This window comes from Colias eurytheme, chromosome 9 (assembly GCF_061535395.1).
Source record: "Colias eurytheme isolate Ceu_HAF_F1 chromosome 9, ilColEury1 Martin Lab GWU primary, whole genome shotgun sequence".
NCBI lineage: Eukaryota > Metazoa > Arthropoda > Insecta > Lepidoptera > Pieridae > Colias > Colias eurytheme.
Window position 1 is genome coordinate 9,097,623 of NC_142988.1, and position 27,982 is coordinate 9,125,604.

The 27,982-nt window shown below is 32.2% G+C and overlaps 3 protein-coding genes and 2 long non-coding RNA genes across 5 annotated transcripts; 1 reads left to right on the top strand and 4 right to left on the bottom strand.

Annotated features, from left to right (window-relative positions):
* Positions 1–556: 556 nt before the first annotated feature.
* Positions 557–1,701, bottom strand: LOC149906006 (uncharacterized). The gene is made up of 2 exons (XR_016457052.1): positions 1,591–1,701; positions 557–907 (listed from the first exon to the last, which is right to left on the bottom strand). It is a non-coding gene; the product is annotated as an uncharacterized LOC149906006 (long non-coding RNA).
* Positions 1,702–4,835: 3,134 nt separating this feature from the next.
* LOC149906007 (uncharacterized) lies at positions 4,836–17,491 on the top strand. Its single transcript, XM_090105897.1, has 28 exons — positions 4,836–4,889; positions 5,262–5,323; positions 5,449–5,582; positions 5,682–5,829; positions 5,912–6,025; positions 6,094–6,187; positions 6,265–6,405; positions 6,480–6,712; positions 6,787–6,904; positions 6,995–7,127; positions 7,221–7,339; positions 7,620–7,732; positions 7,918–8,127; positions 8,207–8,318; positions 8,707–8,824; positions 9,592–9,725; positions 10,078–10,227; positions 10,397–10,489; positions 10,635–10,736; positions 10,807–10,880; positions 11,414–11,560; positions 11,760–11,918; positions 12,270–12,370; positions 12,667–12,853; positions 13,172–13,363; positions 13,715–13,820; positions 14,582–14,717; positions 17,343–17,491. Exons 1-28 carry the CDS (start codon positions 4,836–4,838, stop codon positions 17,489–17,491), a joined length of 3,633 nt encoding a protein of 1,210 aa, XP_089962023.1.
* Positions 17,492–18,334: 843 nt separating this feature from the next.
* LOC149906008 (uncharacterized) lies at positions 18,335–19,418 on the bottom strand. The gene is made up of 2 exons (XR_016457062.1): positions 19,277–19,418; positions 18,335–18,504 (listed from the first exon to the last, which is right to left on the bottom strand). It is a non-coding gene; the product is annotated as an uncharacterized LOC149906008 (long non-coding RNA).
* A 2,149-nt stretch (positions 19,419–21,567) lies between these two features.
* LOC149906009 (uncharacterized) lies at positions 21,568–22,380 on the bottom strand. Its single transcript, XM_090105567.1, has one exon. It carries the CDS (start codon positions 22,378–22,380, stop codon positions 21,568–21,570), a length of 813 nt encoding a protein of 270 aa, XP_089961693.1.
* Positions 22,381–24,817: 2,437 nt separating this feature from the next.
* LOC149906010 (uncharacterized) lies at positions 24,818–27,955 on the bottom strand. Its single transcript, XM_090105664.1, has one exon. It carries the CDS (start codon positions 27,953–27,955, stop codon positions 24,950–24,952), a length of 3,006 nt encoding a protein of 1,001 aa, XP_089961790.1. The 3' UTR covers positions 24,818–24,949.
* Between the last annotated feature and the right edge of the window lie 27 nt (positions 27,956–27,982).

Sequence of the window (27,982 nt, forward strand, 5' to 3'; positions counted from 1 at the left end):
TATTAGTTATTATGACAAAGTATTTATATAGAAATCTTTCAATGTTATAGACACAATGTTATTCGAAAGCAATTAAAAAGTATTATTTCTTAAAGTCTACAAAATGCATTTTAAGGATTTTTTATTAAATGGCTGCTTATTTGAAATAAATGATATCGCAATGAGGCCCACAAATTATTATTATTTCTTAAAGTAGGTAGGTATGTACCTACTACCTACGTTAGTTGTTTTTGGAAAAAGTTTTACCTACTCATTAAATAAAAGTAAAGTAGGTACCTACAGACGGACAAGAGACAGCTTATTATTTTTTATCTGGTCGTCAATCAGCTGTATATTCATTAATCAATATATTAGGAACATTCTGTTGATGTAAAAGATATGAAGGAACATTTAGTTGTATAACATCGATTACATTTCTGACGTCATATTTATTATTCATATCTATTCTACTACTTACTATTACTTAATCAAAAGCCCTTCAACTTCCATTATAGTAGGTATAATGTAAAATATCTTAAAATAAAAGCAGGTAAGTAACAAAAATAAAAGTGAAATATCTTTTTGATAATAATTTTATTACAAACCTTAAAAAGTACGATTCTTTATCACTAACTTATTCTATAGGCGATTCATTTCCTAAATAATTTGGCACACATACGATTTAACCTAGGTCCTAGTTGATTAACTTATTTCTAACCTAAAATATAAGTAGTAGTTATTGGTCAGAACACTTGTCTGCAGACACCATCAGCGCCTCGTACGTATCCAGCTGGGCAGTTAGAAGGAACGGAGACAACATTTCTGCTTGTTAATGTCTCTTCTGATTTATCTTCACTTTCATTCTCTTGCACCTCTTTTACCTCTTCAACTTCGATTGGCTGTTCTACATTTTCGTTGTCTGCCATTTCTGTAAGCAAATATAATTTAATTAGAGATTTAGGTATGGAAGTGTGTATACCAGAAGAGCATGTCAAGCGAAGGTCGATCTGTTGAATAATTATGTAAAGTTAAGTATAGCGGCAAAATACTGGTTATATAGATTACTAGCTCGTAAAATCGATAAGTGAAACAAATGAACAAATATTCAGCCCTATAACACAAGATAACACTGACCTATAACATCCTCTCTATTTTTTCTATCTTCGATAGATATATCGTGGCTTGTTTATCAATTTACAATAAAATGCAAATAAAGTTTTAAAAATGCTGATAGGAGTAACAATTTATTCATTGAGGACAAATGCTACGTTTTAGTAGGTAATCCGCATAGATGACCTAGTATCTTCAAATCTAGTTTAATGAATGTACATTGTAGGTACGTCAATTTATCTTACACAACACTAGCGGCTGCCTGGCTTTGCCCGAAAGAATTCCCGAAAGAATCGGTCCACCCATTTACGCGTGATGCCGTGACCAAGGAAAACCGGTTTCATTTTTATATATAGAAAGATATGTTTTTAATTAACTTTAGAACGATAGTTTTATCAAAACAATTACATGCTCTAACAACAATTTTACCATATCAAACATGACTCAAAGTACCACAAGAAATAAGAACCTAAAATTATATCAAAATAATAGGATACTTACTTTTAAGCTTCCAAAGTTAATTTCAATAATTCCAAAGGAGTTTTCAGTCGCTGGCCGATGTCCAACAAGGCTAAGAACGTAATCGCTTATGATTCTGATACCTAAGTTTCACAGTTTATACTGAAAGGCCTGTTCGATTTATCAGTGTATTCTAACAAAAACATCTACGTCACTACTACACACCCAATCGATAGGAATTTTTCTGACTAATATAATGATAGGGTTACTGGTAAGTAAATGACGAATTGATACGGTATCTTTATTGGTCTACCTAAGGGGGATTTGGGCCCCTAACTTCAAAGGAAGCGCCTCATGAAAGACTGATTCAATTCACTATCTAGGCACCAACGTAATAATAATATACTACGTATACAAGTAGTATCATATTACAGCCGCCTCCTTGGTACAGTGGGTGACACGTAAGCATGAAGTCCTGGGTTCGATTCCTGGTGGAAACGAAGAAAAAAAGCGTCTCGGTCTGACAGGACACGATGTGTTGTTATATAATTATGCAACTAATTCCTGAAAGATTCCTAGGGACGATTCACGCCTCCACTAGAAAGAAAAGTGGAACTTAGTATGTAGTACCTATAAACCTGCATCTCCTGTAGGTCTCTCTGCAGTCAACCTCGAGTAGGTACCGTATTATGATAATCTCATTCAAAAATTAAAGAAAAATATTTTACTCAATCGTAAATCATTCGTTTTCGAATCTCTCAAGTAAATATGTATGAAAATGGTTTGTCTTTTAACCTTTCCATTCACATCCTAAACATATAGGTAACCCTAATAATATGATGGTGAATTAAGATCAAACAATACTTCAAAGAGAAAGGTATTGATTTAGGATACGAATTTAGCTAGCAAAGACAGTTGTATACAGAGCTTAATAAGGCATATGGCAATATCGTATTATATTTCCACAAGAACTTTACTGAAATTCAAGGAAAAATTTTCAAGAAAATGAATTCCTGAAATTGGCGTTATATCATAACGTTTAATTTTCATAGCATACAATACAAATAGGTAAAATAAACTATTATTATGTATATCATATCATTCGTTACACCCACGTAATTGTTATCAGAATAATGATTGAAGCAGGAAAAATGCAGGATGATGCAAAGATATATTTTGGCGCGTTTATAACTTACCTACACATATAAAATACGTGTATTTAAAATGAAATGTAATAACAACTTAGCACAATTTAAAATTCTCTTAAAGGTTTATCTTCTGGTAGAGACCGAAAATCATGGAGAGATAGGTATGTGTATTTATATATTCATCATAATATATTTCATTTTGTAGGGTTTCCTAAGAAAGGGTTCACTGTTGCTGCTTATAAATTATAAATAATTATCAAACTATCTATATTATTCAGTTTTGAACATGTTTTCTTTGCTTATAAAGGTTAAAAATTCAGAGAAAGAAAGAAATGATGATACACAATAGTTATTCATTGAAATCGTTTATTAAAAAAATAAAATCACGCTTACATTAATATTAATTCATACGTAATAAAATACTTAATACACTACTTAGTAGGTAATACTGTTATAAATTATTTAATTAACATTTATAGGTACTTACATTATATTCTTACATAATATTATAAAATACGCAATTAAAAAGGCACAATACACTGTAAGTAGGTATATCTTGAGATAGGGATTAGATCAATGCACCAAAACTGTATTTTGGATAAGATAATAATTAACAATTCGTAATTATCATACTTAATGAAAATTTATTTTGATGACATAAGTTTAAGGGAAAAATAAACACAAAAAACAATAAACAATTTTTAAAATTATTATGAAAAATAATTATAAAAAGTGGGGACACCCATCCCTTTCATCGATAAAAATCTACATATTTAATACCAGAGTACCATAGGATACATTTCCTTACATAACATTCCGATTTAAATCTAGACGAAGCTGATATTCGCGTCAGATCGATTAAAAAACTTGTCGACACACTCCATCAGAACCTCTGCTAAAACCTGGTGGACAGTTATCAGGCACAGTTATGGCATTAGTCATGATTGGTATCTGAGGTGCGTCTGTAACAGAATCATTCTCCTTTTGGTCTGATACTTCTTTTTCTTCTTGTTGTACTTCAGTTGGATGTTCCACACATTCTGTGTCTGCCATTTCTGGAAAAATATTTTTGTTATTTTACAAATTTTTACAAAATGTAACTATACTTAACAACATGAATATAAAGTAGTTTATATTTATAATGAGCTTTCAATATATAATTTCTATTTAGTTATTTACTATAAATGGATTATAAGAATTTCATTATTTCTAAAAAGGAATTGAAATCGTTGATCAATCTTTCTGTATTTAAATATCATTCAAAAATTAAAATTGAAAATATAGATACGTATTTAAAGAAAATATGTATATAAAAATACAACGATTTGTTATTGTGAAAAATGAGTAGTAAAAAATAAGTAGTATTATAATATATATTTAAAACAGGAATTATTTTCTCAATTAAGAAAAACTGAAAAACAAAATGAAAAACTGAAACTTTGAAACTTTCAAATTAAAATATGTTAAAGTTCCTACCTATACAGTATATCCAAAATAATGTGGTTTTAGTACAAAACTTAAAAGTCCTATTTACAATGTTGAGAAACAATAGTTGATTTGAGAACTTGTGCACTAAACTCCACGACTTATCAGGATGAGTCCGAAATTACGTATGAGAAGCGACTTCACGCACTACATTTATATGTATTTATCAGACGGTATTACTATATCCGAGTACTGAATCATCCTCATGTCTGTTGATTGTACCTATAGCTTCTATTTACACTAATATCTTCAATTGCATGTTCAAGATTTCAAATATTAAGCAATAAAAAATACAAATGTCTCGCAAAACATACCCATAAGAAACTACAGCTGTTGTTTTCGAAAGGTCCTGAAAAACAATCATAAATACAATACATTATGTAATAAATGTACTTGCTGCTCTCAAGTTGCACCTGACGTAAAATAATAATCAATTTGAATATTGAATAAATACTTCTTTTCCTATCAATCAAAGTATCTAATAAATTGACATAGATATTATTCAATGAGCTTATTTTTGTTATGTCATTATTTGGAATATTTTTAAGCTTGACAGCATTTCTACAAAGAAATAAGGGACAGTTGCCAAAAATTATTCAGGAGTTTTGGACATTTTTAGCTAAAATAAAAACAATTCTGAGTGCATTATGCTTTATGTTAATATACTACTCGTTTGATGAAATGAAAAAGAGTGTTAGTCTAGAAAAGGTGATTTAAATTTTGCTTATCAATAAACTTTTTGTCATATGAAACATTATGCAGTGTTAATTATACACAGATAAATGCAAAAATATATCATAATCCCACGTAGACTATTTTCAGTAAGTCAAAATTATAAACTTGAATCATACTCAAAAGGAAATATACCTACCATATTCAATTAGATAATTACTACTAGAGTGACGATTATATTTTTCTAATCACTCAATCTTATCTCAATTTTAACAATTTCGTTTCGTCAAATACTATTTTTTATTTATTTATAAGTTATAAATTGATATCTTATTTCTATCATAAACCATTTCCCCTAAATATTTTCTTAAGCATTCTAAATAATAGAATTAAAACTTTCCGTTTCAGATAAATGGCACTGAAGTAATTTCAAATGTAAATAGCAAGACTTCTAGATGTAATTTGTCGAAGTAAAGTTTATTTTTTAAATTGTTTTCAATTTAATGAACAATCCTTAACATGCCAATATCATAATAATTAAAAATGAAATAAATGAATTATTGATGTGTGGCTTCAATGTCAGCTATTATTTCAGAACCCCGTCACATAACCAAAGGAGACCGATTAAATCGTCAGGGCAAGTTTGCGAACATTATCAAATTATAATAAGACCAAAACTCCATAAAAGCAGTTCTTTATCTGATCTTACACCACAGACGAGCGACTATTGTGAGTGCCTGTTGTTAGTATTGCACTTATCTTAAGTTGTTATTTAACTATTCAAATATAATATACTTACTTACATATTCATGCATGTTTACATTTTAGCATTCGATTTCTTTACCACAAAAAACGGTTGTTTGTGTAAACACAATCGACGATATATCAATATTTACGAGAATTCCGGAGACACACTAGAAAAATACTCTAGATGCCTAGCTGAATCGTCATATATGTCGTGGAATTTTAAAAACAAGTAAGCTGTTTATTAAGAAACATAAATTATCACTGAATTAATTAATTTCAATAGATTCATTCATTTTGTTATTTAAAATAAGAAAGATGAAGAAAAAGATCGAGATGAGCCCTGATACGTATGCAGCAAAATTTGCGGCTGATTTTACATATTCTGGCGATCAAAATGCGTCTTCATATTATGCTGAAAACTCCAGGTACAGTTACGATTTCCACTTTCCTTGAAAAAATAAATACAATATGAATAATTAAAATTCAATTGTAGTACGAGTAGCACAGACGATGCGACTCATCAAAAAATGGCGACATTCCCTTTTAAACCAACACCAAGTGGAAATTTAAAAGTTCAATCCAATCAGGTGATGGAATTATTTTTAGAGATATTCTTAATAAATTATATTGAGGAAAAGGTAATTATTATATTAAAAGAATATAGGTAGTATTTCAGTCTTCCACAGTTGGAGTTTTGTTAGCTGATCCAACACAGGCAAAAGTTAAAGTTAAGTTTGAGGGTAAAACTACAGAAGAACTAGATGATGAATTAAATAATTTACTAACTGATAATCATGATATGAACGTAAGTGAAAAGCCAAATTTTATTTCATTAAATTAAATATGAGTATAATTAATTAATCGGAAACTAAATTGAAGGACGAACCGAATCTCCAATTGCAATATGGTCCCAGGAAAAGTCCCAATACGCAACTACACGTAAAAAATGTTCTAGAAAGAAATATAAATGAAAATTCTCGAACTGAAACAAAAAATAAAGAATTGCTCAGCATGGGATATGGGCAAATGGAAGCAATAGACTGGATGCATGTACAGTTACCAAAGAAACAGGAATTATTTCAAGAATTCTATCGCAGAGTACATAATTTTATGTGAGTTAAAAGCAGAATATCATGATTGATACTAATGATTAAAATATAATCACATATTGGAAATCTCTTTCTAGTAATACAGATTGCATTGTACACATTGGCCGGGAGGAATTTCGTTGTCATTACATGGTACTTCAAATATATTCGTCATTCTTCAACACAAACACTCAAAGAGAAATAGAACTGCCCATTGTAAGTAATCTTTTCAACGTGAAATACCTATGTGTAAGGAAAAATGCATACCTACCTACATTTATATTGATTTTATTTTATGCATTTCAGAGTAATGTAAAACCAGATGCCTTTCACACTATTTATGAATGGATGATATATAGCGGTTCTGAAAGCAATAAGTTATTAAAAAGAGAAAATATTTTAGATTTATATTCTGCTGCTCAGTATTTAGTTATAAAAGGTACATACAAATGCAAAATGTTGTAGAAATACCTATAGATTTATAATTAATTAACAGTCTAATAGTAATCTTAAACGTTTTATACCAAGACAGATTTAGAAGACCAATGTTGGTCGTTTATGGAAAACGAGACTATTTTTAACGAAGATACAGCTTTTGTTTTATATAGAAAAGCAAGAATCAAGAATATGACTTCCGTTATGGAATTGATGGTAACGAAGACTTCATTCTATAATATAATACCTACTTTACTAGACTATAAGTACTCAAAGCCGGCCCCAGTTTGAATTTAGAGTCGTTTTAACTAATCTACTGTTAAATTTTTTGCTGTAACTAATTGTATCCTTTGTTCCAATATAAAAATATGTTTCGTTCTTCAAGCAAATTGTCTTTTACATAGCTTACCAACTCTATTGCTCTACCAAAATCTAGCCTTGAATTATTTTAAGATTTGTGAACAAAAATACTCATAAAAGTGTCCCCTAATTAAAGGTGCGCCGAGTCAAGAGGTTCTTTTTACCACTCGTTGCTTCAAAGGATTTTCTTAAATTAGAAGCTGAGGAGATATTGACGTTTTTAAAGTCGGATTATATCTGTGTGACAAGGTAAAATTCAAATTCATGTTTTTTTAGATAAACTAAGATTTTTTGCCCAAAATAACCAATTTTTACTCGCCGTCGTCTTTTGTTTTATTTGGATTGATGAATTGCCCCGATAATTTTTTTCTATAGAGATTGTAAGAACTAATTTAAAACCATGAGAGCTATTCTTTCTTTTTATTTCGAAATAGCGAAATCGAGGTATTAATGGCTGGTGTAAGATGGTTATATAGAGACTGGAACCTGCGCAAGCGCTTCGCTGTGGAAGTGATGCGATGTGTTCGCTTCGGTCTCATATCTCCATGGCAACTCGTCGACATCAAGAGAAACCCGGAAAATGCTGAGATATTGGAGATTGTCAATAATCCAGAAGTTCAACAAATGGTTGACGATGGTTTAGCGTAAGTCTTAGAACGTCTAGTACGTAATTTAAATTGTTCCACAAACGATTTGTAAGTTATTGATCATTTCTTTTTGCAGATACGTTATCATAAAATATTGGTATGGAAACAATTCTAAAAACTATTATCATTGGATTGAAGTGTTGGGTTTATCTGAACCAGCTGAAAGAAATTGGATAGGCGAAGAAAAGGTTCCTTTTCCTTTTTAACTTTATGCACATTTTGTAGATATATGTACTTGAAAATTCTGGATATATAATTCAATTCAATTTGGGTTAAATTATCAAACTCTTGAGTTGTATAGAGTCAAAACTATTGTTTTGACTCTATAATACAGTCATAAAACCATTGTTAGTCCACACTAAAAATAAATATCGGTTTTACACAACAAATATTCACACATCCAAATACGACATGCATTTGAAAATTAGTTGGGTTTAGGTTATTTTTGATTACTACAACGCAAACTATTCCGCGAAGTAAAGCTGCAAACATTATGTCGTAACCGATAATGTACACAGAAATATATCAGGAAAATCATATTATTCGCTGAATATATGCATACTGTCTGGTCCACAGAATCACGTGACGTACAAGGAGTTCCTCAAATATCTAGAACAGTTTATGGTGCCGAAGAATCAAATGTATCAACAGATGGCTATGATGCAGCCTCCAAGGAGAAGTGATGATGGGCCTGGTAAATTTAGAATCGCTTTTTAAAATATATTTTCTATATATTTAAACTTTTTGTGTCACAATGCTAGTTACCATACTCCTCCGAAATGGCTGGATCGATTCTCATAAAATTTTGTGTGCTTATTCGGTAAATCTGAGAATCGGCCAACATCAGTTTTCATATCGCTAAGTATGAGGCAGAACTACGTTTGTCGGGACAACTAGTTATAAAGACAAACTAACAGTTGGTCATTGGTAAAAAAAATATATATTACAGACATTTTGCAATTTATAAGCAATGGTCCGATTATCATGTTACGATAACAAACCACGCAAATACGTATAGGGACCTACCAAAGTGTGTTATGTAAATTCCATAGAATAGATAGCGAATAAAATAAACATAATAAATATTTTTGTACTTATATATAATATAAATATTCAATGTCGTCAGACGTTTTGGTATTAAACAAATATATATTTCCGGACATAACATACGTATCGCTATATTACAACCAAAATAAGCATAGTATACAAATAAAGATATACACGTTACAGGAATGAATAAATTATTAATAAATTATTCCTACAGCAATGAATAGTATACATATACTAAATTTAATGAAGACGTCAATTACCTACGTTTACTGACCATTTATCCTTACCTACGTTTACTGACCTACGTTTATTGACCATTTATCCAATTAAATATACACATACCTACTTTTTCAATGAATGCATATTATAAACTGACCAAAATAAAATTGAACGATGATTTAAATCATTTAGGTAGTTTTCGAGGAAAAGACCAAGATAAAATGGAAATGAGAAGGCCAAAAATAGAGTTTCCTTCACCGGCTACACTGATGGGGTTGACGGATAAAGATAAGTTTCCAGGCATGAGTGATCTTTTCAATAGAAAGGTATAAATATATTCTTTGGTTATTTAAGGCCATTAAAATGGTTATTTTCATAAAATATATTAAATAACTTAGCGATTCCGTAATAAAGTTTTCGATGTTATAATTTTTGCGTAACTTTTAACTTGGACCATATTCGTTCTAGAGCCCACTTAAGAAAATTTCAGTGCTCATAATGTAAAAAATACATAAAAAAAATATTGTTAAACTAAAAAAATGCGTTTTGTTATTCTAACTTTTCCGATTGAGCAGTGAGCACTACCTACCTATTATTTTTCTGTAGTAGGGTAAAATTTGTTAATGTAAATTTTTTATTTTGTTTTTTGCTTGTTGCCTATTGCTGTAAATCTTTCAGATGCGAGACAGCAGTCCATCTCGATCACCTCCGGCTACAAGATCGCCTCCTCCTATGGAGAGCAATGCGCCTACAAGCCAACAACAAGCCACAATACATGAATCCACAAATAAACCTGAAACTGATAGAAAACAGAAGCCAACAATAGACGTAACGAAATTATCATCTTGCATTTTCATCATACATAAATCGTTGGCTATTTGAAATTTATTGTTGCCTAAGTTTACGTTGTAGTAATAGCCAAATTCTGCACTTAACACTTAGAGTAATAGAATTAGGAAATAAATTATTGTAATAATCGTCTTATTACTTCTCTTAGGAATATCGAAACACACAAGAATGTATAAACCGCAGTCAATATTGTCAAAAGGAAATTCAGCAAATACACGTCTGCGATATTAATACACAGATCGTAATTATGTTTTTTTTTTCTTTTTTATTTGTTCAATCTTATAAACCATATGAAATAACGATACCTATATATATCATACACCATTTAAAAGAATGTATTTATTAATGTTTCATAATTATGATTATAAGTAAAAGTTATACTGTAGACAGGTCAAATTTATGATCCGCCCGAAAAAGATTCTACAGAGGAATTACAGTCAACTAACAGTGATACAAGTGACACAATTGGATCCAGTGTAACAGTAAATGTAAGTGATATAACCATATTTTTCTATCGTAATGAAATTAGAGCCTCTGATACAAAATCGGTTCTTACAGGATACAAGAAAGAGTCAAAAGAGACATAGCGTAGCAGCTTGTTACTTGGCTGCTGCTTTGGCAGGCAATAGAAGGTAAGAAAAAGTTTATTTTAAATACATATATTTTGTTGAATTTATATTTTTGGTTTTATGGCATTCAAATGCTTTATAAATATAGATTTATAAAAATAGAAAAAATTCGATCACTCAGCGGTGTCCCTTCAGACACATAAAACTGAAAGAATAGAATAAATTGGATTGCTCTGGCGGGTCACGAGTGGCTGAGTTGGTCAGGCATCCGCCCCGGAATGGCGCGAAAGGATGCGGGTTCGAGTCCCGCTGAGTGATCGAATTTTTTCTATTCTTTATAAATTTATACATATATTTTGTGTTTTATTAAAATTGGTTATAGAAAGATCGTTGTACATGAAAATCCTTTTTTCAAACCTTTATTTATTATTCTTTTAGGATTTTTCTGATAAAAGTAATCGCATGATATCCTATCGTCTCTCCTATAATGCGTTGCAAGTTGCATACTATTATGATAATTTTCACGATGACGAGGCATGTTTTCGTTTTGAAATAAGTATAGATAGAGACAACTTACATTCAACAATAATTTACAGGGACTCACAAAATCCTGAACGACGTCCTCAAACAAGCAATGCAACTCGTCCTGATGTAGGGACACGGCCACTGACGTCACAAAATATTATCAGCCCTGAAGCATCTCTGTTCAATCAGTCAAAGGAATCGCTTGCTAGAGCTAATATGTAATGCGTAATACAATACGTCATCTTGTATTTCTTTCTTATATAATAATAAATAAAAACCAGACGGATTGCACTTCAAAGAATTCGGTTTTCTCGACTTCATGTTATTTGAATAATTGTTAAAGAAACCAGACTCGTTAAGAATAAGCATATTTTCCCCTTGATTGTTTATGATTTACTTAAAACCCTTTCTTTATAGGAATAAATTGTCAACATCCATACTGGGTCCATCCAATAAAAATTACATAATTGATGGATCTCTGTTTAATTGGGATCGTGAAACTGTCCTGGTGTTCGGAGGGATCGATCCACATACATCGTATGGGGTCACAGGAAATACTGGGAAGGATATTTACAGGTCTTTTCGCTATGCATAGTTGTTTTAAAAATATTTGTTCGAAAATTGTAGCGCATTTAAAATAGAATTATACACTGAAATCATTTCTTGCATAAATGCTTTGCTTATTACCTATGTAATAAAATAGCTGCACTCGTGAATATGTTTTCAGTAATTTATCATAGCATCGTATTTATAACGATAGGATTAGGTACATAATGCAGAATTTAAATCTTCAATATTTTTCGTCGACACAACTTTTTACTAAAATATTTTTTTTTTCTTTAAATAAAAGTTTGGTTTTTATCTTTTTAATGATTATAAATTAGGTCTATAAATATAGTCATTTTCAGTTCTTATTACATCTTTCAGATTTGATCCTGTAACAAATGCTTGGGAGTATGTAGGCGAATTGCCCGAACCAAGGCATCATCATTCGGTTGCTTTTTTACGTGGACGGGTTTTTCTAGTTGGTGCGTTTTACATATATTTGATGAGCATAAGTGTTTGTTGTTTAAACAATAATCATTGTTTAACTTATAACGTATTTGACAAAGTCTATTGACCCATTCACAGATGCTCTTGGGTCAAACCCAAATTACTAGTCATTGTTAATGTAAAGTTGCGTTAAAATAAGAGGAATGATAGAAAGAGGATCTTTTAGAAGATGAACAAATTTCAAATGGTTACGAGATGAATCATAAAGATTTCAAAAGGAAAAAATTGTCTGCATGAATAATGGATATAAGATATACTATACAATTTCTAGGTGGTGCTGATCCTCGTGAAGACGATTTACGTGGTAAATCAGTAGTTGTATCTACAGTATGGAGCTATGAACCGGTCACAAGATCTTGGTACAGTGAATCAGGACTTGCAATACCAAGGAAAAATTTTGGTCTGGTTGTTCATAAGATGGCTTTGTATGCAATTGGTGGGCAAGATAAGAAGGGCAGGTGATAAATTTTACCGTATATTTTTTAGTCCATTTGAATATTTCTATTGATAGGAAAAGGCAATGTATATTCTAACATAAATCTTTCGATTAGGCTAACGCAAAAAATTCTTTACGATGTAAATAAGCACCAAAGACACCAGGTGATACGTTCACATACACTCTATTAAATTTACTTACATAGTCTTAAGAGTTCTTACAATTCCGAAATTTATCATTTGGATACATATTCTCAGATCGGTTCTTTGTAAGCAATGCTCTAGTACAAATCTATTGTAATATATATCCACAAAAAATATACAAATTTGTTACTTTACAGAGTATTAAGATCAGTAGAAAAGTTCGATCCAAAAACGGGATCCTGGAGTGAGGTACGTTCCATGGGAGTGGCGAGGATGGCGGTCGCAGCTGTCAAGTACAGAGAGTACATATGGGTGGCGGGCGGTATGACTGGCGAGAAGAAGAAACCCGTGTGCAAGATTGTGGAGTGCTATAATTCGAAGACCAATGAGTACGCTGTTCAAATATTTATTTTTTCAATAAACTTTCTGCTAGATGAGCGTACAATAAAAATTGTAGACAGTAGACACAAATAAAATAGCTGCAAACCAGCTCGGAAAGTATCTACTGAAGTTTCCGTAGACTGTAGAGAAACTGTTCTGAAATCACATGATTGTCAAACATTTTGTTGTTTTGTTAACGATCACCCACTAAAATTATTGTGTTTAATTTTCATAAAAAAAGCTTAAATACAACTACCTAACTGTATACAAATAAACAGAAGAACTAATTATTTTTGTGACATTGTGTAATTTTGTATATTTAAATTATTGTTTATCTGATGTTTTCACTTGCTCTATAGATGGACGGAAATCCATAGTCTTCGTTTCCCAAGATGCTTTGCTACATTATTTTCCATGAATGACAAGCTGTATATTGTAGGTGGAGCCGGAAAAATATCCGATAAGGTATGCAATTGATTGATAATTATCAATCTAATAGGTAATATAAATATGTTAAATAAATATTTCAATATTTACTTTTTGCGCAAACTTGTTGCGCCTATAATACATATAAATACAGATTGTGAAATAGAGACTATGTAATACTTGAAGTATTTTTAAAAGGAAAAATATTAACTTAGATATTTATGGCAACAAATTGCGTCGAACAAAGATTAATGAATCTTAAATAAGGATTCAAATAAGAAAAGTAAGAAGGTAAATATTTATTACAGGCCTGTTCATGTATTGCACGACTCATGATGCGAAGCATCAGAGAGTGCTTTACGATCGAAAAAATTTTTTCGCCTCATTTTTGCAGCTATTCTTATTATTATAGCCTTGTTAGTTCACGGAATCAAGATATTTTGCATACTATTGTCGAGATAATTTAATGGAGATTAATCCCATACTTTTTAAAAATTGATTTACTTCAATAGAATTGGAAAAAAACACCGAAATAGGTCAAAAAATTTTCCTGTCCGTCATGTGTGAAACCTGAAAACACTATAACTTGTGAAAAAATCCATCATTTGAGTTAAATTTTTTTTTTAAATATTCTAATCGACGATTGTAGGTCACTGAATGCGAATGATTATTTTTTTTTTATATTTCATAAAATCGGACTTCGTTCATTATATACCGCATACAAGGATTAAATAATTGATTTTACCTTTTATAATGAATATAGCTTCGATGTTTATGTACTTACTTGCTAATTTGAATAGGATAAAACACCCAGTAGTGTTGGAGACATTGATGTATGGGATTGGAAGGATCGACAGTGGAAGCAAGAAACTGAGATGTCCATACCGAGACATGGACACGCACTCGCGTACTTGGGCACACAACTCATTATTATTGGTTAGTTTTAATTTATTAATTTGTGTAAAGTATTGTAATATATACAATAAAAAATTATACATACACTGTCATCCAAATCAATATGCCTTTTGTTCATATATTATCTCTATATACCTCTTGTTTCTATATATAATATCATTGTATATACAGGGTGTCCCAAAAAGTATGGATGAACTGAAGCCAGGAGGTAGAGGACCTAGAGGGCTATCCGAATCACCCCCATGTATGTTATGCGATTTTTCGTAGTTTCGGAGTTATGACTCTTTTTTCAATTTTTCACTTATCGCCGAGTACGATAAGATTTTGACTCATGGTGACGTCAATTATTGCGGTAGATGCTTGATTTTTTTTGTGTGCTAAGCTGAAAGATAGGCCAATTCAGTATGGTAACATTTACTGTCGTAAAATCTTTGAATGGAATAAAAAAAAGAATTAAATGCCAAGAAAGATAAAATCACCCAGTAAGTTCACAACTTCAAGGGCCCGTAAAAAAATAAAATCACATAAAAAAAGTTTTCCGTTTGGCATTTAAAATCTTGCTCTATCCATCAGGTAGCTACCCTAAAAATTTAATTTTATTATTCAGAAGGCTTCAATCGAAAAATTGAAATCTAAATGTGGTAAGTGCAAAAATTTAATTAACATGATGATTATTAAAAACAAATTAAAACCAATAAAAAGGTGTTCAATTACCAGAAAATTTTAAAATAACCCCGCTGTTGGTCAATTCAAGTGCGACACCACCATAAAAAGTTGTCTTTTAAATGTCTGAATGCCCATTTATCATTTTAATGGTTTCTTCTGCTATTATGAATTTCCGGGTTATTTCGTCCAAATTGTGGCATTCTCTCAAGTAGCCGAGGTCTTTGTAGTATCCCCATTGAAATAAATGAATGGGGTTTAGGTCGAGGGACCGTGGAGGCCAGGCTTAAGGCAGGCGTCACCGGCGCATGCGCAGGCTGCAACGACCAATCCATCTTTCAGGGTATCTTTGCCCTTTAGCCTGGCCTACACGGTCCCCAGACATAAATCCCATTGATTTTTTTCCGTGGGAATACTACAAAAACGAGAGAAAGCCACAATTTGGACGAAATAACCCCGAAATTCATAGTAGCAAAAGAAACCATTAAAAATGATAAAAGGGCATTCAGACATTTAAAGACAACTTTTTACGGTGATGTCTCACTTGCATTGACCAACAGCGGGGTTATTTTCAAAATTTCTGGTAATTAAACACCTTTTTATTGGTTTTAATTTGTTTTTATTAATCATCATGTTAATTAAATTTTTGCACTTATCACATTTAGATTTCAATTTTTCGATTGAAGCCTTCTGAATAATAAAATGAAATTTTCAGGGTAGCTACCTGATGGATAGAGCAAGTTTTTAAATGCCAAACGGAAAACTTTTTTTATGTGATTTTATTTTTTTACGGGCCCTTGAAGTTGTGAACTTACTGGGTGATTTTATCTTTCTTGGCATTTAATTATTTTTTTTATTCCATTCAAAGATCTTACGACAGTAAATGTAACCATACTGAATTGGCCTATCTTTCAGCTTAGCACACAAAAAAAATCAAGCATCTACCGCAATAATTGACGTCACCATGAGTCAAAATCTCATCGTACTCAGCGATAAGTGAAAAATTGAAAAAAGAGTCATAACTCCGAAACTACGAAAAATCGCATAACATACATGGGGGTGATTCGGATAGCCCTCTAGGTCCTCTACCTCCTGGCTTCAGTTCATCCATACTTTTTGGGACACCCTGTATATAGATAGCTCTATAATTAGAGGAGACAAATTTATTTGTTATGCATGTTGAACAATAATTAATGGTAGCGTACCTATATTTTTGTAACACAGTAAAATTCATTAAATATAATATGAGTTTTAGGAATAGCTGATTATTGACTCTTTGTACAGAAATGCCTAATTGGAAAGATTAATTTAAAAAACTGAAACGAAAGGCTAATTGTTATTAGGGCACTTAAGAAAACATTTCTATCTGAAAAATAAATATTCAAGACAATATTTCTAATATTTAGTTTTACGAATTGAGGCCAAATTTAGTTCACACTGACTCATTTTAACAAAAATCTATTTCTACAGTCTACACGTGAGTCGAGAGTGTTTATAAATTAGCAAAATATGCAATGGATTTTGTACTAAATGACAGCGTTTGTTTATACTTTCCGTGCTAATTTATATTCGGATGATAGCAGCTGGTGGTTAAAATAATATTTTTTGGCGTTTTTATAAATAAAAATAAGTTTGCTAAAACTAAGAGACCGAGCTACTTAGGAAAATAATTTGATTTTGTTTATATAACATTCTAGCCCTCGCTTTGAAGTTTCATTACCATACTAAAAAGTTTAAATTCAAAATCAAATATGTACTAATCATTTATATAAGTAATCTATTACGATATTTAAACGTTTTTTTATTCAATTACTTCTTCTTCTAGAAGCAGTTTTGAATCTTTACTGCATACAGACATACTTAGTTTTACCATTTACCATCAGTTCGGAAAGTAGTTTTTACATAGAAGAGCCGGCAAGAAACAGTACAACAATAATTCCATTCGGTTTAATTAAATCCTTATTTACTTCCTTCATGTTCTAGGTGGTGTAACAACAATTTATATGAGGGCCCTCAGCAATGTGGAGTCATTTTGCTGCGAGCGTAGAGCCTGGATTCGAGGAGTAGCGTCTCTACCATCACCTCTCTCTGGCCACGGCGCAGTTACTTTACCCCCTGCGTCTCTCATGTAAATTTAGTACTTCCAGAACTAATTGAAAGTAATAAATTGTTAATGTAAATTGGTAAATTGTTGTATGATTGTAAAATTATTGTGACTTGTTTGAAAATGTTCATAAAAATTGTTATTGTTTTGGTGTAATTATGTTTGTAGCGATGTAAATTACTAGTGAATTACAGTGATCTCAGATTTTAATGAATATAGGATGCTATATCAATAGGATATTATTCTTACTTAAGGTTTATTTTTTCGCTTTGTTGAATTTGTAGTTTACAATTATATCTCAAATGTTTCTGATATTGAATGAACCTCTAAATATAATACAGTATATGTCTTTGGTATTGAATGTAAATTCCTTGTAAAAAATGTATAATTTATTGTTGTAAGAGTGTTCATTAAAGTGTCAAAATATTTCCAAGTGTTTTTATTTATTTTTACCTATACCTGCCTACAAAATATAATAATTAATGTCCTAATATTCTTTATCAATAAAAAGCGTTTCTCAGATTTATTTTTAATCTTAATTTTTATTAATTTCATCAAAATATTTATAAACTTGGTATATCTGATTCAGATACTTGTGTAAATATAATTCAGGCATAAAAAATAAAAAAGACACTTGTTTCAAACAAATGTATTCATAAAATATCTTCTATAAATATCTTACATATTCTTAACTTCTAGAATACAGACACAAAAATCTTTAATTAAAGCTTTAGTTTCATCATTGCCAAACGATTTAACAAATTAGCAAAACATTGTTTTAATTATATTTCTTTTACTTCTTCTCTTTTATAATATTTATGTTAAAAACAATGCAATATAATTCGACAATCATTTGTGATATTTTTTAACATAACATAATATACGTATTACATTACGAAGTAATTACATTCAATCCCATACATCTCGGCAAATACCCCTTGCATCTCTCTTGAATCCGTTTTGACATGGTTCGGAGAATTTGAAAAAGAGAGGATTGTTCACGGGCACAAATCGGTTTAGCTTCACGTTGAAAAGTACGTTCTGAAAGCAAAAAGCATTTATTTAGCATGATAAGGTTTTGATCTTTCTGAAATAATGGAGCATTTTGCAATTAAATATCTACATTTCTTGAAATAATTTGTCTCTTGATTGGATTGGTGTCAGTTAAATAAATAAATAAATATACACATAGATATAGCTTCGTGATAACTATTATCTAATAAGGTACTAATAGATACATAAATGTCAATGTGGGTTTTTTGTTTGTAGAATAAACAAAGTTATTTCATTGATAATAACCATGTTATCATAATCACGCGTAGTAACTTAGTTAAAGTTACTGTTAATCGGTCATTCACTTTTTTTTTCATTGATATTCGAATCTAACATTTATAAATTTTCCCTCATTTACTGTTAAACAAGAAATTGATTTTAAAGTGGTTACTATATAGATGTATTGTAATTAATTTTAGGCAACAACATGAATAGATTCTAACAGTAAGGTACCTGCGTGGATGTAGCAATCATCAGATGAAATTGAGTATTGGCTATATTATTTCTATAATTTAGCGTTAAAAGTTAATCATGCATGCAGAACATCACTCTGGCAATTTCGTTCTGCTCTACTTAATTTAAATATTCATCGTAGCATCTAGAATGGCAACAATAATAAATATTTTTTACACTATGGCGATCGGTTTACTAAAGTGTTTTTATTTTAAATCTTATTCGGCTTCCTATATACAGAAGTTTCTTTAGATTCCACCAAGTTTTTAGCATAAATAAACACTTTTATAGCTCAAGCTCTACTCACCATAGGTATAACGTCTCCATTTTCTATGTCCTCCCAAGTAGTTTCATAACCGGGATGAATATTCCTCCCAAAAACACTTGCGAAGCAAACAAAAACAAACACCAACGCTATCAGTTTCATTTTCGATTCTTTTATAAACGAATATATTTTAAAAGATTTTGCGAATATATCAAAACAATTAATTCAGAGTCTCGTTGCGAAATGGTTGACGGATTTTATTTTACCACCCTTTTAAATGATATTAATCTTGTTATCTGTTTACCTAAAGAACACTTGCGTCATAAATTTGACGCAGAAAAGCAGCTGCGACAAGCCGTCTGGCTATTTTTCCAGTGACCTCATGATAATACGTCATTTCTTTGAATTCATTCCTTTCCTTACAGCAAATATGTTTTTTAAAGTACTTCTCTTGCATCATGTTGTTAAAATACAAAGGTTCATTGATGGTTGCTTATTCGCCTCGTGTTGAATGTACATTATAACTAACATAATATTTTATAAGTATGTATTAAGTGTAATTTCTGGAAGCTAAGATCTTTCAAGCATTTATCAACTGTTTTAAATAAAAATTATCAACGAGAGTAATAATCAAAACGTGCTCAACTCGATAGAGCTTCTGGTACTTTTTTTAATAATTAATTATAAGTAACAACAATTTAAGGTTAAAAAAGAATACTAGGAAATGTAAAGATACTGTCTCTAGGATATTTTAATAACAGTTTTTTTTATATTTATGAATCAAGTGTGCATGTCATAATAATGCCATAAAGTCTCAGTTGTAGTAGTTTTTCGTCGTATGATGCATTGAAGATTCCTTCCCATTAATTCGCCGGGAGGACATTCGGTATAATCTGAAACAAATAATTATTTTTATTCATTAAACAATATAGAAGAAACTCTATCATGGTTAAATTAATTGTAATAGAGCATATGACTTTTGCTGACCGCCTCCTTAGTACAGTGGTTGACGCGTGAGCGTAGCACCTAGGGGCCCTGGGTTCGATTCCCGGTGGAGACGAAGAAAAAAAAATGTCTCGGTCTGGTAGGACACAGATGGCTGATTATCTACTTGTCCCAAAAGAAAATCGATCAGTGAAACTGCAGATGTAATAAAAATGCATCTACCCCAATAGGGGATATGGGACTTCACTTATATGACTTTTTCAATAAGAAAATTTTGGTTTTGACGGAAATTTAGTGAAAAATACTTCCCATTTAAAATAAAGGTTTTAATTATATTCAAAATGTATTGTTGAGCTATAACTTTCTTTTCATCACCTATTGAATTTGATTTGTAAAGTTAATAAGAAAATTTCAACGTTACTCGTATTCTAACTCACTCGAGTTGATAGTAGAAAGTATATCGATGAATTAAATGATTACCTACAACACTTAAAAATTCAAATATATTTATTAGTCAATTTAACGTATTTGAATTGTAAATGCATTGTATGATATTGACTTGAAATTTGAGCTCCAATTGCTCTACAATTATTATTACGATTATTCCTATATTTTTAAAGTGAAACTTTTATTACATCGTCTCAAACTTTTTGGTCTGTGTAGCGCATGTCGCGTGTATCGCGGCTGCCGAGTAGGTATACCTACTCGGCAGCCGACCGACACGCGACATGCGCTACACAAAGCAGTGTTCGGAACCGTTCGAACAGTTTCACTTTTACCGTGGTTTCATAAAACCACACAACGTTTTTTTTCAATTCGGTAGTCTGCCTGTATAAGTACTACCTACCTCCATCGACCAGTCTATTTAATTTTTGATTAACAAACCTAAATTTAATTTATTTCGTGTAAATAATGACGCTGCAATATACAAACAGATTACAGACGTCCTTTATACATATCCTAAAGGAAACATATATTGCCATAATAAGGCGCAAATAAACAGAAAAAAATATACAAAAAAAAACTTATCTAATCATATTACATCAGATCATTGACTTACTGTAAACAACTGTTACTTCAATGAGACATATGTTTTTCAAATATTTTCTGCTAAGTATTGCATTAAAATTGACGTCATCCGAATTAATCTAAATACCTATATATAAGTGTATTTCAATATTAAAAAATAGATATTGTTTTTAGGTGAACTGTAAAAATATCTCTTACGGTTTACATTCTCTATACTGCTAAGATTTATATCGAAAACAATAAAATGTTTGAAATATGTGTGATAGTGTTTGAAATAAAACACAAAAGAAGTGATTAATAATTTTATTAACATGCATTGAATTAATACATTTAGCGTTTTACTACACAAATGATTATCCCTAATTCTTTGGAGGCACTTTGCTATTAATGTTGTTCTTCGGGCTGTCCTGGGCTTCGTGTTCCTTTGTATAACTTGGATACATACATGAAGGCCGATCCATAACACTAGTATCATATGTTATTCTTGGAGTGCAGCTAAAATAAATTGGCACTCCACATCCATTCCTGTTTGAATCCGCATCATAATTTGGCCTGTAAGGTCCATAAGCGTTGTCCAAATATGGGGATGATTTGTGAACGTAAGGAATTGGCATCGTTGGTAAAATATTGTTTAACATGCTGTCATGTAAAAGTTGATCCCAGATATCTTTTTTGGAATTATCAGGTATAGTTCTCGTATAACGTGGTTTATTTGCTTCTTCGTTCAGGTTTGTATTATCTTGTGGGATGATTTGGTCAAACTGTATTGAATTCGGTGGTGAAATTGGACGAAAAGCGTAGGGATCAATGATGTAATATCCATTGTGACTGATCTGGTTATCATTTAAATAATATCCTTCAGGTATGTTTACTTCATCTTTCAAAACCTGGAAATTATTTTGATAATTTTCCTCCTTTTCTGCTGGCTCTTGTCTTATTATGGTAGATAACGGGAACATTTTTTCAAAGTAATAATTAAATGCTTGAGGTTCTAGAACAACGTCGTTGCATGATCCTGGTCTGCTCTGAATTCCACTTTTTCCACTCTTATCTGGTTTATCCACTGAAGTTATTAGACTTTCTAAATGATTTTCCAAACCGAATGCAAATGTATTCAAAATACTCATCAAAAAAATAAAATTGAATATTACGAGCAACATCATGTATGTCATCTTGAAAAGTTCTATTTAAAATATACGACTAGATAGTTAACTGTAAATTTTCACAGTAAGCAATTACATATTATCGCCATAGTTACTATGAATATTCGTCAGCAGATTTATGCATATATTGCGTAAATGTTTTAAGTATTATAATTTTTCTATTGAGGTGTTTCAATCTTATTCATAAATAATAATAAAACTTAATGAGGATATCACGTAATAAAAAACTTAAATTCTTTGAATACATAACAGTATTACTATAAGTTGTATAGGTACCTAAATGTTACATTTAATTCCTACAGTAAATATGTAATTTAAATTGAGATGCATGATTTTAAAAATTAACACATTTCTATCACATAGCGTATAAAAATATATATTATACTAGCGGTCCGCCCCGGCTTCGTCCGTGGTACATATTTACGTTTTCTCTACATAAGAACCATCCTCGCTCTTCAAGGAATATAATAAAAAAAGAATTATCGAAATCGGTCCACCCGTTCACGCGTGATGCCGTGACCAAGGAAAACGGGTTTCATTTTTATATATATGTTATAGGCAAACTCCGAAGCTCCGGCGCTCCTAGGTTGGACTGGTCAATCCTCAGGTCAGACTGAATGACTTAGTCAAAGCCCAAACAAATGTAAATTTTCGGCCTTTGACTAAACAATTTTCGTCAAACCTGGGAGAGACTAATTTGGTCAGGCAAACGTCAAAACACAATTTTATTAAATCGGGGTTTGACGAGTCAAACTCCGATATAGGTATGAAGTGTCTTATCTTCGTATATTTGGAAGCATTTTATCATTTAAGCAGCTTTCAAGTCTTAAGAACCGCTTAACTCTGCCAGTTTTGACACCTGATTGGTCAGCTTACGTGATTTTCACTTTTATATTTGAGATGCTTTGAGAGAATGCCGTGTGGCATTAGGCCCGCCTTTTGTACGATGTGCAATAAAGTATAAGATAAATAAATAAATGCTTTGGAATATACGGAGGTTAGTTTGTATAAGATTAAGTATAAAAAAATAACATTTTTAAAATTTTGATGTTTATTGTTTTAATAATTTCTTAAGTAATTAAAATGAAAAATTAATCTTTATACTGGCATGGTGAGGCATTATGACATTTAGAATTGCACAATACATTAGACCTTTTACATTTGCATAATTTTGAAGAGCATTTTTTATTGCAGTGGCATTTTATAAAACCTTGGCCACCAAATTTTGAATCCTTTGCACTGATTTCTCTTAGGCGCGGGACATATACAAGCGGCGGGTGCGCTGCCGGCGTGCATCGGGTGCGCTATTGGCATTTTGTATGAAATAATTTTGAAAAGGCGGCGCGACCTTGGTACAACCGTGGCGTGCCGTCTCGACGCCTGTCCGAAATTCTTTCATACAAAATGTATAAGAAGGACGTGGTGCAAAACAGATTCAAGAGGTGTGCTTATGGCACGCCCACGCCCGCGCCGCTTGTGTTTGACCCGCGCCTAAGAGACAGCCGAACGTCAGGCACATCTTCGATCTTAAGAAATTTTTCAACGTTTGACCGAGAATTGCAGTCGCTTCTAGGATTGACTAGGCCAAAACCGAAACAGAATAATTTACTTTCGACGTTTGACTGAAAAGTTAGGAGCTCCTGGGTTTGACTAAAAATACTTCAGGCAAAGGGCAAAATTGAAATGTATTTCGGGGATTGCCTGATGGCTTTGGCCAAACCTAGGATAAACCAGTCCTTCCGCGAAGAGACCGTGTATCGGACTTTGACTATAACATATACACTAGCGGTCCGCCCCGGCTTCGCCCGTGGTACCTACATGTTTAAACTATCATATCTCTCAAGTTGGATCGAACTGCACATGGCGTGTGAATTTTATTATAATCGGTTAAGTGGTTTAGGAGTCCATTGAGGACAAACATTGTGACACGAGATTTAAATATGTTACCGGAAATGTATGAAAAAGTAAATGACAAAAAAAGTTATTGTTGATTATCCATAAGAGATAGATATATGTATACCATCACGGACTTTTCTGTAGACCTTTTCAATGTGTACAATACTTAGTACATTATTTTGATAAAACTCGTAGGGTTCAGCCTGCGTTTGCAATGTAAGCGGAAAAAAATGTAATTATTTATGACATCATATTAGAAACCTCAAAAATAACAGTACTTCTCCACTATTTAATGGATGTTATTATACATGATATAAACCTTCCTCTTGAATCACTCTATCTATTAAAAACCGCATCAAAATCCGTTGCGTAGTTTCAAAGATTTAAGCGTACAAAGGGACATAGGGACATAGGGACAGAGAAAGCGACTTTGTTTTATACTATGTAGTGATTTTAGTCTTATTGTGATACTAACTAACAATGGAATTAAGAATCGTGATAGGACATGAAAATAAATAGCAAATACAAAGAAGATTTCAAAATGCTTTATTATATCTTTGTGATGTCTTTTCATTTAAATTACTTAATCTAAATACAATTAAAGAGTACACTAATTGTTCATTACGAGTTCAATGCCATGACGTGCTTTTCTTTGGACCAACATATTTTATCTACTTATCGTTCAAGGTGTTAGTGAAAAAGTTTTGACATTTCCAGCTGGTGTCTCAGTCAGACTGTTTGCATCCCTTTTTGTATAGAATCTCATGTCATCCCCTGATCTATACGCGGCGGCACTATTGTAGCCAACTGAATGAGATTTCGCCAAGCTGCCTGATACCACAGATGGGGAACAACTCAATAGCAGAGGAATTCCACATCCTCCGTTGCTGCTGGGAAATAGACCAACGTTGTTGGAACCACCCGGAGCTGAACCCACTAACGGCATACTTGGGCCAAAACCGGCATGACGGTAGCCGAAGGGCGAACCATTTTTATCTAAAGCGTCGCGCATATGCATAAACGAACTGGGTTGCATTGCAGCGTCCCACTCGGCTTCCCTACCACTTTCTTGAATATCTTCGTTTATCATGAATTCATGTTTATTTCCTGGAGCGTAGTTTACAAATCTTCCCATTGGTAGAAAATGATGAGAATCGTCTTCGAAATGTATCTTGCCTGGGTGATGGTGGTGGTGAATGTGACCAAGTGCGCCAGTATTAGCATCTAATTGAGAGTCACTCCTGAATCTGTCGCGTTGAGGCCAACCACGCATCACAAAAGGTTCCTGCATGTCGTAATCATGGCGATTCCAATTAGGCATACCATCCTTTATATGAGTAGATGTATGATAATTGGTTTTGTGGTCCTGACTTAATTGTGCAGAATCTTGTGAATTCAAATTAGTATAATAATCAATTTCTGACATTTTTGTAGAAGGTGCGTTCAAATCGATAATACTATCCGTTGGTAAATGTCCATGGGAATCAACAGATTGATCAATAAGTCGCAATGTATTTCCTTCATGCAACATATCTCTATTATGTTTTCCTAGATTTTGGTTGTCGAAACTTTCCGATACTTTTCTAAATTTAAGGTCATCGTTAAAGTGTTGCTTCTCATGAGTCATATCTATAATTTTGGGATTCTTAGGGGCATGCGGAGCTTCCACTTTGATTGCAGAATCAATACCACCAACAGATTTAGCTATTTTGTCATCATGAATTTTACGATCAAATAATTTTTCGGTCTGCTCAGTCTCTACGCTCCGTGCCTGACTAATATCATTAGGAATTATCTTAACGTTCTTTTCTTCAACCTCACGTAATTTCATTAAATCATTTTCCATGTTTGATTTTTCTGCTATTAATTGTTTTTCATCATCTTCTGTAGCTTCTCTCATTTCACTGCGTTCTTTTAAAAGATCATCAGGAATCATGGCTTTCAATTCTGTTTGTTTTTCAACTACATTTTTGTCTTCATGGGTAGAACGTACTTCAGATTTTTCAACAGTCAACTTATTCTTGCTTAAGTCCACAATGGATTGTTTGTGAACTTCCTTCTTATCTTCATTCATTTCATGGGTAGAACGCATTTCGGGGGTTTCATCATTTAACAGATCCTTACTTAAATCCACAGTAATTTGCTTTTCTTCTTCTGTGTTAGCTGATTTTTGCATTGCCCAGTGTACTGGTTTATCTGATAATTTTTTCTCAAACAAATCTTGAATATTGGCTTCTTTTTCCATTAAAGAGTCTGGAGTTTTGACCAAAATTCTGCTTTCTGATGTATCTGCATCTTTAATTTCCAAGTTATTCATATTAATGTTTTCTAACTTTTCTTCTTTTTCAAAGCCAGTAACTTCTTTAGCTTTCATTTTTTCGGTTTCACCAGATACCTCTAACGTTTCCTTACTTGATTTAAGCAGTGACTGTCCCTCAGCATTGTCTAAATTAACACTTTTTTCATTGACGCTATCAGATTTAATAGGTTTGCGTGTATCGAGATTTTCTGGTTTAGGTAATTCTATATCTTGATGGATTTCTACAGAATCATGAGCTGCTTTAGGTGTGGAAATAATATCCTTAGAAATCGTTTTTTCTTTTAAATCTTGAGTAGACATTAAATCAGCTTCTGCATGCTTCTCATGTTTTAGATCGTGTTCATCTTGATTTTGACTTTCTTCGTTTAAACTCATTTTACTGGAGATGTCATGCATTAAATCACTTCCCTCCTTGTCAACCTTAAGATTATCACTGGTTAAACTAACTTTTACATCTTTGCTTTCGGTCGCATAAGTTTCCATATTCTCCTCTGGAATTTTTGCTTCTTTTTCTTCATTGTTTTCTAATTTCATGCCTTCAGTAAGTAAATTTGGATCGAGCATTGTTGATTCTACTGACTCCGATTTTCGAGCCTTTGATATGTCTAACACTTCACTCGATAACAAATGACTACGCTCGGAACTTCTTAGTGAATCTTCTATATTTTTCGCAATTTCAACGTTCTTTTGAATATTTTCTATAGCCTCTTTCCATTCAGCCATTCTTGTCTCTTCAGATTTTGTAGGCATTGTTTTCCAAAGAAGATCTTGACTGGAAATATTTTCACTTAAGTGTTCTACATGCCTCGGTTCTTCTGCTTTTTTGTTTAATTCAGTCTCCAGCTGCTCATCGTCATGGTGTTTTTGCGTCAATTTTGCATTACGTTGAATTTTTTGAAGGTCTCTTTGCAAACTTTCTACTGCTTCTTTGGCCATTTTCAAGCTTTGTTCAACGTCGGTATTGTCAATATCTTCTGTGTGTAAATTTCTCATCTTTTCATTTGACGTCTCGTCATCGTCATCGCATAACTTGAATCTGAATTGTCTTCTGCAATTATGACGTGGTTCAGACTGAGCAAGTTCCTCGTCGGAATCCCGGTATATGTGATAACCGAATTTCTTCTTCACGATGATTGGTTTTCTGAATCCCGAATTTGATGATTTTTCGATGATGCCTGGTAAAGTTTCACTGTGTAGATCGGAAGATAAATCAGAAGTTGATTCTGGAATTGGCGACTTCCGTTCCCTTTTAATGGTTTTTAAAACACCATTAAGCCTGGATTCTTGTTCAACGCCATCTTTTCCCAAATATGCTGGTCCTGCAGAGGCTATGGCTGCCAGAGCAGTGAGTAATATTAATGTCTTCATGGTCTGGCGCTGAACTGACGGTTGGAG

Coding starts and splice junctions, on each gene's coding strand:
- LOC149906007 (XM_090105897.1), top strand. CDS start 4,836: ATGTTAATATACTACTCGTTTGATGAAATGAAAAAGAGTGTTAGTCTA. Junction 12,854..13,171: donor GGGCAAGATAAGAAGGGCAG/GTGATAAATTTT, acceptor GTTACTTTACAG/AGTATTAAGATCAGTAGAAA. Junction 13,364..13,714: donor TATAATTCGAAGACCAATGA/GTACGCTGTTCA, acceptor CTTGCTCTATAG/ATGGACGGAAATCCATAGTC.
- LOC149906009 (XM_090105567.1), bottom strand. CDS start 22,380: ATGACATACATGATGTTGCTCGTAATATTCAATTTTATTTTTTTGATG.
- LOC149906010 (XM_090105664.1), bottom strand. CDS start 27,955: ATGAAGACATTAATATTACTCACTGCTCTGGCAGCCATAGCCTCTGCA.